Raw genomic sequence first — 15,110 nt, forward strand, 5'->3', positions numbered from 1 at the left:
TTGACTCAACTGAAGTCAGCAGCAGGTTGTTGAAAGAAATACAGAAGACAAAAGCTTCTCTCTATCAAGCTGCTTCATGTGTTTCAACTTTAATCTCTTTTCAGCTGCCCAAGGCCTTCTTCTTCACATTGTCAAAACACAATTTGTTTTGTTCCCTTTTATGCCGTTGACTGGTACAAGACCGTCACTTCATCACAGACTGCAGAGCCCACAGTGTTATGTTTTAGCAGTTAATGACGCCAAGGGGCACAAATGCTATTAAATGTGTCTGTCATGGCTTCCTTTTCATCATGCGCTCATTCAAGGAGGCCCTCAGGATATTTACTCACAGAAGATGGCACCCATCAAATGATTTGCGAAGGAGTTAGCGAACAAGCAAAGACACAAACTATGAGTCCATTTTATGTCACTCACATTGAGATTAAGTTGATCTGTCCAGTGGCCGATGATCTTGTACTCTGGCGTGAGGTTACGTATCTGGTACTGATAGATCTCATAGCGTCCGGGTGCATCTCCATTTTCGTTGAAGAGCACCGGGTTTCCTGCGATGCCTGGAAATGGGAAAATCATGGTGCCTCATTTCATTATCATGTATTAGAATCTTTTCTGTCAAATGCACATTTGTGTTGTGTGTTGACATTATTTGTCTATTTCAAGCTTTCCCAAACTATGTATGACCAACACCAAAACTTTGATGACAAAGTTTCTCAGGGTATGACGGTCCTGAAATACGAGGCAATAAACGGCATGCGATTAACTAGTTTGTGCAGCGGCTTAAGAATACATGCTCAGTTGCTCAGTTATCATCTTGCTCACTTTATTTCATTTGAGAGTTTTATGGCCTTGAATTGTTATTCATACAAATACATTCATTCATTCATCTTCCGGGCCGCTTGATCCTCACTAGGGTCGCGGGGGGTGCTGGAGCCTATCCCAGCTGTCTTCGGGCAGTAGGCGGGGGACACCCTGAATCGGTTGCCAGCCAATCGCAGGGCACACAGAAACGAACAACCATTCGCACTCACGCTCACACCTAGGAACAATTTAGAGTGTTCAATCAGCCTGCCACACATGTTTTTGGAATGTGGGAGGAAACCGGAGCACCCGGAGAAAACCCACGCAGGCCCGGGGAGAACATGCAAACTCCACACAGGGAGGCCGGAGCTGGAATCGAACCCGGTACCTCTGCACTGTGAAGCCGACGTGCTAACCACTGGACTACCGGGCCGCCCCATACAAATACATTATGCTCCAAATGATTGATTACGCAAAGGATGTTTTTCTCATGACAGTGCAGAGGTTTTTGGTTCATTGGCAGCTCTGGCCTCCCTGCGTGGGTTTTCTCCGGGTACTCCGGTTTCCTCCCACATTCCAAAAACATGCATGTCAGGCTGATTGAACACTCTAAATTTTTTTTTTCTCTTTCTCCTTTTTTCTTTCTACATACATCCTTGCTGCTGGAGGCTATAAATTTCCCCAGTGTGGGACGAATTAAGGATATCTTATCTTATCTTATCTTAAATTGTCCCTAGATGGGAATGTGAGAGTGGATGGTTGTTCGTCTCTGTTTGCCCTGCGATTGGCTGGCAACCAGTTCAAGAGCTACCCCGCCTACTGCTCGACGACAGCTGGGATAGGCTCCAGAAACCTCTGTTTTTCGCTGAAGTCAAAGCGATTTTGATCAAAAGCATCTCATCAGGTAAAGTTACACTTCAACACAGGACTTCATATTTGATAGCTGTCTCGCATTTCATGCATCCCTTGAACTGGTGACTGTTTGGAGAGCTTCTGCTTGAATTTCAATCCAGTATGACAGAATAGCTGCGAGAGCTGCTGTTTGGATGTGAACTATGGAGGTCTCGCAACCTCCATAGATCTTTTGCTACTGCCTCCTCCCCTCACAGACCTTTTGCTTTGGGATCTTCCAAAAATCATACAAAACTATGATTGCAGCTCAAACCATGATTTTTGCTACCTTCCTGATGATGTTAGTGTTATTCCTTTCCAATACTAGTAAGAAACCGTTTGGTAATTGGATCCACACTGCAGATTAGTAGCAATTTCGCTTTTCTGCCAAAGTATCGGATGACAAATTGTTACACCCACAAGTATAAAGTCCTACATTCTACGTCACATTTGGAGTTGGTGTCATGTCCAAATAACTCCACAAATTTCTGGCATTCGCGCAGGGTGAATTTGGTCCTCATCCACATCTGTTTATACTGATTAGAGAAGCGATTGGCCGCACTCATCACAGGCTCACGGGGGGATTAAACGCAGGAATGGATGTTATCTCGCTGCACGACTCGTACCGCCGTGAAAGGGAGTGACAGTTAATACCGACGGGCGATGACAAGGCTGAGGCAGCTGTACAGATGAGTTTTATAGTATTTTGCAGTCTCCTTTGGAGATTGCAGACCCCTTAGAAATAACTTAAAAAGGCTGACAGTCATCACTGAGCTGATATGGCAACAACTTACATATAAAACAGCATGTCATCGAAACTGGAGGTGGTGAAGAATTTCAAGATCCAAAGACTCTGAGGAGCAACTGGCAACACCTGACCACTTAAACAATAATCATTTTAGAATTCCAAATAGATTTTTCACACTCGTGAGATACATGCTTAATCTCAATGAATGACAGTACCGTTGAATTGCCTATCTCAAAAAGAGAAGCTCGCATATTTTAAAATATTCATTCATCACGAATGAAAATATTTTTGAAACGATCATTCCTCCTTAAGTTTTCTACGAAAACTCACCCACGTTGTAAGTGATTCCCAACGACTGTAGTCTAATTTCACTTTGTGTGTGAAGTAATTGGACTACTCCAAAAGTTTTTTGAAATCCCACATTTTTTAAACAGGCTCAAATACACTTAAAACAACTCAAACTACACGTTAACGTGTTCATAAGAGTCTTATCATTAAAATTCCAACAGCTCTTCAAGACAAAATGTGTTTGATAAGAAGTATTACTTTTCCTCTTCCCATTAACAATGCTTGCACTGAGGGAAGCCATTTTCTTACTTTTTCTAACCCCTACAAATATGGTATCATTGGAAAGCACTGAATGTCCTCTTTAGAGTAACAAAAGGAGTTAATGCGATTTGAGGCACTGGGTGGGAGATATTTAGGTTCACAAATGTCCTCTACAGAGGACAAATTTGAACTACTGGTGGTCAGGAGGATATGATGCTGACATTATTTCAGCAGCGTGCGAGTATATTTTAAAGTTTGATGCAATCGCTATGCGTTAGACTAGCGAAAGGAAGTTCACCTCCATACAAAAATGATGATGCCTGCATCGTTTCTTAATCAGTTCGATCATTTCTAGCACGCACACACACACACACACACACACACACACACACACCCACACATACACGCACACATCAGTGCTTATTGTGCTTTGACTTGAAGTGAGAAGGGGAAAAGGACGACAGCTCCTCTCGTGAAAAATAGTCTTCTTTCAAAATAGCATAACAATCTTCAGATATATATATTTTTAATCAAAAAGAACGATTCAGGGAAACTTGTCTTATTTGCCACGATAATGATAGTAAGACAGCCACTATTAGAATTTGAAGAAGCTTGTGTGTTGGCAGAAATTCAGGTTGCACACACAAGAACTTGCTGCCGTGTATAATTTTATGAAGATTTTTATGTCTTTTTTCTGTTTCATTTTAAGACGCTCCAATGCATAAATACTGTAGGTATCATACACAGAGTCAAAAAAAGCCCTCCCCTACCTCGGTGCCTTAGACCACACCACCGTAATGCTAATGTCGGCATACAGGCCGCTGGTTAAAGTCATCAAACCAGCTAGAAAGCAGGTACCGGTGTGGCCTGAGGGGTCTACAGAGGCACTCCAAGACTTCTTCTCCACCACGGACTGGAGTATGTTCAAACAGGCAGCTACCACCAATAGCAGCATCACTGACCTCCATGAGTATACAGAGACTGTGACATCCTACATGAGGAAGTGCATGGACGATGTCACGGTCACCAGAAAAATCACCATCCGGGCCAATCAGAAGCCATGGCTGGCAGATGAGGTCCGCAGGCTCCTGAGGGCAAGGGGCACTGCCTTCAGAGCTGGGGACGTAGTGGGTCGAAAGACTGCCAGGGCCAACCTGTCACAAGGCATTTGAATGGCCAAGAGATAATACTCCGAGAGGATTGAAGACACCAGGAACCTGTGGCGGGGGTCGAGACCATCACAGACTACAAATCCTCTTCTCAGATCTGTGACAGCTCCATCTCTCTGCTGAACAACCTTAATGACTTCTTCACCCGCTCTGAGGTAGGCAACAACACCCCAGCATAGAAGACCCGACCTCTTTGTGGCGACCAGGTGCTGACGCTTTCCCGTGATAGTGTGAGGTGATCCCTCAGAGGTGCAAATGACAACATCCATGGTCCTGTTACCAGTTCGCATATCGGCGTAATCGATTGACTGCAGATGCCATCTCCATTGCCCTCCATTCAGCCCTCACCCAACTGGAGACCAAGGACTCACACATCAGAATGCTGTTCACGGACTTCAGATCAGCATTCAACACCATCATCCCACAGTAGCTCATTCACAAACTGGAACAACTGGGGCTCAGCACCTCCATGTGTAACTAGCTGCTGGACTTCCTGACGGGGAGACCCCAGGCAGTTTGGGTAGGCAGCCACACCTCCAGCACCATCATGATGAACACGGGGGAGCCCCCTTCTCTTCGCTCTGCTGACCCACGACTGTGCAAGTGTACTGTACGTACACATTCATGCATGTGCATGTGTTTCCCCCGCCACCCTGCAATTTTTGCTAATTTTTTTTGGGGGTGTGATAAAAAAGGGAACAATTGTCCTGACGCAAGGGTACACAATAAGTCTTAGACCACATTCTGTTTTCACTCCGCTTGCCTTTGCCAAGACAGACGCGGCACCTTTGATGCACTATCCGAGCGCCACGCGGGCCCCATGATCCACACAATGTTCGCGCACCTTCTTTTGATGGCTGCTGCTCGCTATTTGCGCAGATGAAGCATCCTGGTTTCATTAACTCCATCATCCTTGTCATGCTTGGGGGAATATTTTCTTACCCAACAGAAATCTTCAAGGGTTAATTGTTTTGATTTCTCCATCACTACTGATTTGAATGCACTGTTTACTAATTCCACGCGACTCCACAACTCTCCATATACACCTCTCCTTCTCTACTTCTACTTCTACTTGTTCTGCAGCATGATTCTGGCTGATCCCTTACACCTGTTGCCACCTGCTGGACAAATAGTAAATGATTTATGATGCAGACAAGCCTGATCCTGAGTCAGAGGCTGCGTCAGACCCTACTATGACACACACCAAAAAAAAACAAAAACACCTCAAACGACGTAAAAATCCGTCATGGGTAGGCGACCATAGTGAATTTTCAAGATGCATTTATACGTCATGGGGAATAAAAGAGTTAATTTAAGTCATGCTGTCTTTCTTTCAAAATCTGTTACAATTATCTCACATCTTAAGTTAATAGTTACAGAACCATTTTTATGTGTTCCAGCTGTCATGGAAAAACATTTATCACAAAAGATTTTGAACATTATCAACTAAACCATGTAAATTTTAGAAGATTATTTGATTTCCTTAGATGAAAGAAATCCTGAAATTCCTCAAATTCTTGTTAGAGATTATCAACTAATAACTGAATCATCTGAGGTCAGGTACTAGATTTGAACCATCAACATTACAAAAAGTTTACCATTCCAAGTCTTAATACTATTATTCCCACTTTGGTGATGAAAAGCATCACTTCTATTATTCCAACATGACCACAGAGCTACTATAGCGTCTGGTTCTTGCTGATGTCAGTAACGCACATTTGTTACTGTCAAAAATGTTGAAACCTTGTGTAGCATTGATCAAATCTATTTCTTTTCTACTCACTTTCTGATTTTTTCTGCTCCATTGGGGTAATGAGTCTTATTACTCACAACCCCACCAACAAATTTGTTTTGCAGCCATCACCCTGAGTCAAGTCTGCACATGCACAGTGCAGAGATGGAGTAGCCCATTGCGTGAAGAAGGAAGGGGGGTGTGGGGGTTGCAACAATCAGAACAGAGGAAACCTTTGATTGTTTTTTCAGAATTTGAGTACGCTTTGAGATTTAAGATGAAACTGATGAGAATTGATTTAAACAGAATAAAACAGGGCCCGAAGGAACTGCCTGTGTTAACCGAATGGAAAGTGCCCTTCTGATGATCAACACCTACTGGACCTGAGTTGTGCAATAACGACCCTGAGCTACAGTCGGAGCGCTAACAACGATAAGCTTTGACTTTCCGTCTTACGCTTCATCACCGTGATAACTGTGTGTTGTTGGAAGACACGCCGTAATGACGTGTCACTAAAAAGACAGGCCTCGTCTTTACCATACAGCATTTTGATGAGCCTCACTGCCAGCCCGGTGAAGCGTTTAATCAAGGTAGAACATGGGAGAGCCGTCCTGAGAGGCACAGCGGAGGGACTGTGCTCAGTTGCTTCTGCTGTCAAGATTCACAAATGTGATTAAAATAACCCATGCATTATTTTGGAGTTTTGGTTTTGTTCTTCACCCCCTCCCAAAGACGATCTGTTTATTTGAAAGCCTCTCACACATCCGTAATGAAAAGGGTGCGTCTGATAATTCTGCTGAGTCGTTTTTCTTTATTTCATCGCCGAGGATGCTGCGCTCTCATCCACAGCTGGGCTGACTCATCCAGATGTGGATTATAGCTTCAGTGTGGCCTGCTTTGGTGACAATGACGCCCACACTACAAAGCAGCCGTCATGGGAGGATTATGCTGACTTTGTGTCCCCAAAAGTGGGGGCGGGGGGCAGAATTACAACGTGCATTAAAAACATTGACAGCCAATATATACATTTTTTGTTCAATTTTCAAGCATTTTGTAAGGGTGGCACTGACTCAACATTGAAGATTGTCGGATTGTGAGACAATTTTCCCATAAGAAACAATAGAAATTGAAGCTGTAAGAAGCGACCAATGCACTTCCTTTTTTCACTACAAACCCACTAATGAAATGATCAGCAAAGTGGGATGCCATGTTGTGGCATATATAGACGGCGTTGACAGAAAAACACTTCACATTTTCAGGACATGCATCTGAGATAACAGGTTTCGATTGGGTTATATTTTGGCAAATTAACGAGGAGGATTCATGTGAAAGTAGGAGCTCTTGAAGTGTTACGGAGTGGCTGTTCAATGCAAACTGCATGACTTCCTGTTCAACTTCAGGCATGTGTCCTTGAGACTTTTTCATGTGTTCTGTTCATATAGAAATGCCCAGCCCATTTTGTATTGATCAGAAAAACTGGTGTCAAAGGTTTTTTTTTCCTTTCCTGGTGGCGTTTATGAATGATAGACTGTCATGTTGTGCCCACATTTGATGATTGCAGAAATACTCTCCATTTTTATAACACATCTGATTAGGATCTCTGCTTTGGATTGGGAGTCATTTGGATACTACAGTTCTTACAAGGACAAGATGAAAGTACGGGCCCTGCAGTTGGCCCAAAATGGCTGCTTCAACTCAAAATGACATCGAGCACACTGAATTGTTTTTGATGAAAATGTTGTCTGGGCTAATTTAAACAACTTTCCATGTGGAACTATTTGGTGAGTTTTAGGGGTGAGGTGGGGAGGTAGTGTGCATTGACGTTCATGTTGACACAACCCATATGACTTGGGGCATTGAGGTAACGTCAGCATGACATCGTCAGTTGTTTCAATGCAAAGGGGCATGGGCAGTGAGTCTCAGGCATTAAACTGGACACTCCCCTATCACACGTTTTGCCCTCTGCCTCTGTTGGTACCTTGGATGTCAGTACATTTTCCATAATCCACAGTACCTTCCATGCCGTACAGCAGGCTGGAAAAAACTTTTAAGTCGTGAACCTCAAAAACATTGAAAAATGTAACTGTAGTTATCATATGAGTGTCTTTGTATTTTTCAATCAAATAAGTGAAATAAATGTGAAAAAAACAGCAACAAATTTGAAACACATATCAGGCCCCCTCCTACCGCTCCGACTTTCTTCACCCATACACTCCTTCCCGCAACCTCTGCTCCTCAAAGACAAACCTCTTTGCCATTCCCGTGACCAGGCTCAGAACCTGGGCGGACCGAACCATCTCTCTCGCCGCCCCCACCCTATGGAACTTTCTAACACATCCGCAACTGTACTGACCTGCAATCTTTTAAATCATTTCTTAAAACTCACCTGTTCCGCAAAACGCCTTTTAATCTGTTTTTCCCTTTTTGAAGTTGTTTTTCTTCTTCTAAATGTGTTTGTTTTAAACCATGTATGCTTGTTTACATTTTATCTCGTGTTTTAAACTCTTGAAAAGTGTCTTTGAGTACGATGAAAAGTGCTTTCAAAATTAAATGTATTATTATTATTATTATTATTATTATTATAATATGCTCTTGCCACTTATGCCGAAATTTGACTCCATGATTTGTGTCTGCTAACAGTATCCCGGCATTCCTTTTACTCTCCACTCAATGACCACTTCACAATCAAGCACAAACATGCATTTGTCATTTATGTGGACACCCGCAGAGACTCACCAAGGAGCAATTTCGGCTCTGGCGGCGGGACGCTCGCGCATCAGCAATGCTGACGGGAACAATGGGACAAAACACGTTTATGGACCGCTGACATTCACCACTAGAGCCAGTGGTTTGCAGGATTCTAAATGGATACGTGTTAGTCACACGTCAGTAGTCACATCAGATTCCAGTATATTGGGGTGACAAACCTCGGCAATGACCTCAAAAGCAAGTACCAACTTCATCTTTTTTTTCCCCACTAAACTAACTAGCACCAGCAAAACTCCTTTGAGCACACATATACTGCGTTTAAAAAAAAAAATATATATATATATATATATATATATATATATATATATATATATATATATATATATATATATATATATATATGCAGAGTAGTCAAGTCGACTAGTCCACTAATTGATTCAAATTCTGCTACCTTTTCCTTCGCATCTTATCGTGTCACTTCTGACACCATTTTCCCACAGAATTTCGGTGTAGCACCCTCAAAATGGATTTCAAAACAGGTCCTTCGATATCAATTAAACAGAGCACAAAATCATCATCATCTCACATTTAATAGCATTTTTGACAGAAGTCTGAAGAGTAGTACCCCGAGATTGGAACTCCGTTAAAAACAAAACATAACAAACTTTAAAGATGCTGTGATACAGATGGCATCATGTGCTGGCACAGCACATCACACCTCTCCAGTGGTGAACAAAATGGAGAAGAAAAAAAAGGCACCCCCCCCAAAAGAAAAGAACAGGAAGTGGATAATGAAATGAAAAATGAAATGAACAAGGGGGGGGGGGGAGTGACCTGTGGTTTTTGTCATTCTCCCCATGTCAGTCAGTGGTAAGTCCTCTTCATTAGGGTGGAGATTCTAGACCAGCGTGGCCAATGTGGGAGTTGCAAAATTGAAATGAGGCCTGTCATGTGGCACAAACTGCTTGTCTAAACAGTCTCCTCGCACAATGAACTCCACAGAGCCCCATGAACCCCCCTCCTCCCCACCCCACTCCCTTCCTCCCCTCCTCTTCCTCCCCTGCCACCACGACATTGAGCTGCACTCTAATGTGACACCGTGGGCCCCGAGGTTGCAAACGCACGCCAACTGACAGCCACCTGCTTGTTCCGGGCCACTGGGGTTAATTAACTGCTTGTAAACATATGCGCTATTTAATGATCACGGTAGCGGTACGCACCTTAAGAATAAGTGAGCATTAATCCAACATGGTTTTTTTTGTCGCTTTGTTTGCCCGCCCCCACACATACACACACACACACAAACACACACACACACACACACATCAACGCACAAGCGGGACACGTTGGCAAATGGAGGCATGTTTCCCCGCTACATCGTCATTAACTCTTAACGACCTTTATATCATGCAGAATTTGCCACAAGTACACTTCTCTCTCCAAGTGTGTCTTGCGCCTCGATGGCTCCATCATGACTTGGTGACTTTGTCGGCAGCTGATTTTGTTGCAATCACAAGCTCTACAGCGCGTCAAATGTTAATTTTAATGAAAACACAGGCTTTGTAAAACAAGAAAAAAACACGTTATTTAATTTATGCAAATGTATGTGTCAATTTCACAGGAAATGTCACTTGGAAAGGTTTAAAAAAAACAAGTAAAGATAGCTTGCTTCAAAAAGTTGATACAGTTGTGCAAGTAGCACAAGCAAGTACTCAATCAGGATACGTGTTTCTGTTTGCAAAGTCATCAAGGAGCAGATTTTGATCAAGCTGGTTTGGATTGTAAACATGATACCGCAGTAATACAATATCAGCAGGTCAGCACTTGTCAGAAAAATGGTCACAAAATCCACTTCTCCACCTCAGAGGGATAAAAAGCTGCAGCAAAAAGAACAACAAATGCCTTATCTGCCGATTCTCAATATTGCGTGAGCTCAAACGCATTTTGCCTTTCATATGATATTTAAATATCCTTTGAGTATGTTTATGTTTAAAGAGCGGGGCAACACTGCTCTAAAAAGTTCATTTTCCATGACCTAAAATGCACTTTGCTTGTGGAAAAAAGGCATTTTTTTAGCAGCAAATATACTTTGCGTTTCATTATGCTCACGTCTGGAGAAAAAGTGAGACATTTGTGAGTTTTAAATGGATAAAAAAAGAGGAGGCACAAAAAAAAAACCCAACAACAACAACTACAAAGAAAACATACTCTTGTGACGAGATCTCAGGAGAAAGGAAAGACTGATGAGAAGCTGATTCTCTGCTCTTGACCAATTGGACTGAGAACAAATCGAAGGACAGTCACAGTGGATGTGTTTGAGTATTCGTGCTTTGCCGGCTGCTGCTGCTGAATGGGCTGAAACTGAGCTGTGAAATTGATTCACAAAGAAAAAGGGCTCTGACTCTGGATTTGTCAGTGTGGAAAATGTGATCGGATAGAGTGTAAAAGAATCACACAGATATTAGCAGATTATGAGAACTATCTGGAGATTATGTTCCAGTTTTTCAAAAAGGTTATCTCTCGTCAGCTAGCTTAGCGTGCACCCACCAGACAGTGCACTGAGATATGGCAGATAAATGGGTTTTAGTGCCAGTGACACACTGCGAGCGTCTCACTTTTTAAAGAGCTTTTCATCCTCAGTGCATGAGAAACCCAAGAAGCCCATACATTCTTGCCGTCATCATTATTTTTAGCGGCTACCCACCAAAACTGCTGACAAACAGACCAGTGTTGTACACGAGATTCTTGCTGCCTCTGTTCCAATATTGAATTATCATAAAAAAGGTGAACCAATTCGACAGAAGGATGACTTCTACTAATCCAAGACTAACCATACCCCTAACCATCTCGCAGCTCCAGCCCCACGAGCCCAAACGTTACTGATACTAATCCTTAAAACTTTGATGCACCCTGTAACCTGACAAAATGATAAACTGTCCACTGCAGTAATCGCTGAGACCCTGAAAGTGTTAAATACACTCAAACATTTTTTTTCTGCAAAATAACAGTAGATTACTGCCAGCAAAGGCGCCGGTAATGTACTCTTATTTTACATTAACACAATAGTACGGAACAGTCAAACCTCGGTTTTCGAACGTCTCTGTTATCGACCACATCAGTTTTTAACCAGAAAATTCGAGATTTTCACGCCTCGGATCTCGACCAAACACCAGTTTTCGACCAAACTGAGCAAACCAGAATACGCCACTTGACTCCTTTCGGTTTCCTTACATGAGGAAGTGACGCTTCCTCCTATAGCGTTCATTGTGAGCAGACATGTTTGTTGTGATTTACAACAAACACGTTTTTTATCTGACTGTTTTTTATGTTATTTCCGCATAGTGTAATTAGCCCCTAATCATGGGCTAGTAAAATAGTTTCGTATTTTGAACAGCCTTCTGGAACGGATTACGGTTGAAAACCGAGGTATTGCTTTATTTTAAATGACAGTATGAAGTATAGAATAATGGGCGGTATGGTAATTTTACACCAAGTTTATTGTTAACTTCAAGAGTATACTACTGTTTTTTGGATTACAGTATATGACATTAGGATAGCTGTATGAGAGTATTTTATTTATTTATTTATTTTTTTACAGTACACTCCAGTTTAGATATTATCTCTGCTATTTACCGATACATCAGATTTTGTGTCACACACTCAAAGCACTCACAATGGATATTCATGAACTCACACTCTGGTGTGGGAAAACAAAATTTGTAGTGACAATGACATATGACCTGGACAGAGCAGAATTCGAACAGCGGACGATTTGTGCTAACTCCTGAGCCACAAGCCGTCTGATGTTTAAGATTTCTTATATTCCACTCACGACGGCCCGGTGGTCGACTGGTTAGCACGTCGGCTTCACAGTGCAGAGGTGCAGCGTTCGATTCCGGCTTCAGCCTTCCTGTGTGGAGTTTGCGTGTTCTCCCCGTGCCTGCGTGGGTTTTCTCTGGGTACTCCGGTTTCCTCCCACATTCCCAAAACATGCTTGACACATTTGTTTTTATTTTTTTTGGTCCAATATGGCTCTTTCAACATTTTCAGTTGCTGACCCCTGGGCTAAGCAGATCAGAAAATGGGTGGATGGAAGGATGCACATATTTTACTTCAATTGTGTGCTTACCTGTGCTTTTACCAAAAGCCTGTAACAAACGCATCCAGCAACATGTATGAACTATTATGTGTCTGTCTGTGCCAACCAGAAAAAAAACAAGTACCAGGTTAAAGTGTAGCTCCGACATCCCGATGGAGCAATATTGTAAAGTTAAAAACAAAGCGGAACATATTTTTTGTCAAGCGGTGGAGATTGTAATGGGATGCCTCCTCTTCACCTCTTGACAGAAAAAGTTTCATACTGTCAAATTACAGTTTGCTCTTCTTAACCGAACATTGACCCCAACCATACTTACCCAAACTCTACTGAAGTCAACTCCTGACTGACCTTAATCGGATTAAACCTAAACTAACCTTTTTAAGTCTAACCATAACGTCAGAATGGTCAATATGGCCTAAGATTAATATCGGGTTTACCGGTAATTGAATCCTTTCATGGTAAAATTATGCAGTATATATCGCAATGTTAATTCAAGTCTAATTAAGTGTAAAAATTCAAATGGAAGTCAAAGTAAAACAACCCGAACCAGAAGACTTACCCTACTTTTTAATTCTACCTATTTTAAATTTGTCCCAACGCCTCCCCCAACCATAACCGCAGTACGCATAACTCTAAACCTGACACCAAAATAAATAGAAGTCACGCCTCAAAACTCACTTGTATTCTTTGGCGTTCGACTCAGCATGACTTAGATTTGTTCTTGATTTTACTGCTTGGTGCTTTCTACCGCCTTTATTACCGATTCGTCATACTGTTTATTGTGTATGTTAAATCGCTTCATGTACAGCACTTTGTATGCAGTTCAATGGCTGTTTGAAAGTGCTCTATGAATACTGTTGACTTGACTTGATATGTCTTTCTTCATATATACATATTTACCGAACGTTTTACCTATTGTCATCACACTATACTGTAAACTCAGTCATCATAGAATTCACGCCGTCCAGGAAATACAGCTGTAGCTCTTGTTTCATACATGTGGACAGTTTCAAAATCTTGCTGTGGGCTGATGCAATTATGTGGAGTGGGATGTACTGTAACCTGGAGACAACCTGTCTGGTCAGATGAAACCTGCACACACACTCCATCCATCCATCCATCTTCTACCGCTTATCCGGGGCCGGGTCGCGGGGGCAACAGCTTTAGCAGGGAAGCCCAGACTTCCCTCTCCCTAGCTACTTCTTCCAGCTCACCCCGGGGGATCCCGAGGCGTTCCCAGGCCAGCTGGGTGACATAGTCTCTCCAGCGTGTCCTGGGTCTTCCTCGGGGTCTCCTCCCGGTGGGACATGCCCGGAACACCTCACCAGGGAGGCGTTCAGGAGGCATCCGAATCAGATGCCCAAGCCACCTCATCTGGCTCCTCTCGATGTGGAGGAGAAGCGGCTCGACTCGGAGCCCCTCCCGGATGACCGAGCTTCTCACCTTATCTCTAAGGGAGAGCCCGGACAACCTGCGGAGAAAACTCATTTCAGCCGCTTGTATCCGGGATCTCGTTCTTTCGGTCACGACCCATAGCTCGTGACCATAGATGAGGGTTGGGACGTAGATCGACCGGTAAATTGAGAGCTTCGCCCTTTGGCTCAGCTCCTTCTTCACCACGACAGACCGATAGAACGTCCGCATCACAGCAGACGCAGCACCGATCCGCCTGTCGATTTCTCGCTCCCTCCTGCCCTCACTCGTGAACAAGACCCCAAGATACTTAAACTCCTCCACTTGGGGCAAGATATCCCCCCCCCCCCACCCCCGACCCAGAGGGGGCACTCCACCCTTTTCCGACTGAGGACCACGGTTTCAGATTTGGAGGTGCTGATTTTCATCCCAACCGCTTCACACTCGGCTGCGAAACGCTCCAGTGAGAGTTGGAGCCCTGTTTGAAGGAGCCAACAGCTCCATATCATCTGCAAAAAGCAGGGATGCAATACTGAGGCCACCAAAACGGACCCCCTCAACGCTTCGGCTGCGCCTAGAGATTCTGTCCATAAAGGTTATGAACAGAATCTGTGACAAAGGGCAGCCTTGGCGGAGGCCTACCCTCACTGGAAACGATTCCGACTTACTGCCGGCAATGCGAAACAAACTCTGACATCGGTGGTATAGTGACCGAACAGCCCGTATCAGGGGGTTCTCTGTACTCCATACCCACGAAGCACCCCCCACAGAACTCCCCGAGGGACACGGTCAAACACCTTCTCCAAGTCCACAAAACACATGTAGACTGGTTGGGCGAATTCCCACATACCCTCGAGGACCCTGCTAAGGGTGTAGAGCTGGTCCACTGTTCCACGGCCGGGACGAAAACCACATTGCTCCTCCTCAATCTGAGGCTCGACTTCCTGACGGACCCTCCTCTCCAGCACCCCTGAATAGACCTTACCAGGGAGGCTGAGGAGTGTG

The 15,110-nt window shown here is 43.6% G+C and overlaps 1 protein-coding gene across 1 annotated transcript in view; it reads right to left on the bottom strand.

The window, feature by feature from the left end:
- The window catches only part of LOC127607048 (metabotropic glutamate receptor 4-like), a 208,857-nt gene that overhangs the window by 27,503 nt on the left and 166,244 nt on the right, over nucleotides 1–15,110 (bottom strand). Inside the window, exon 8 of the mRNA XM_052075088.1 lies at nucleotides 415–551. Coding sequence (XP_051931048.1) covers nucleotides 415–551 — 137 coding nt within the window. The remainder of the gene's footprint in view (nucleotides 1–414; nucleotides 552–15,110) is intronic.

This window comes from Hippocampus zosterae, chromosome 9 (assembly GCF_025434085.1).
Source record: "Hippocampus zosterae strain Florida chromosome 9, ASM2543408v3, whole genome shotgun sequence".
NCBI classification, from domain to species: Eukaryota; Metazoa; Chordata; class Actinopteri; order Syngnathiformes; family Syngnathidae; genus Hippocampus; species Hippocampus zosterae.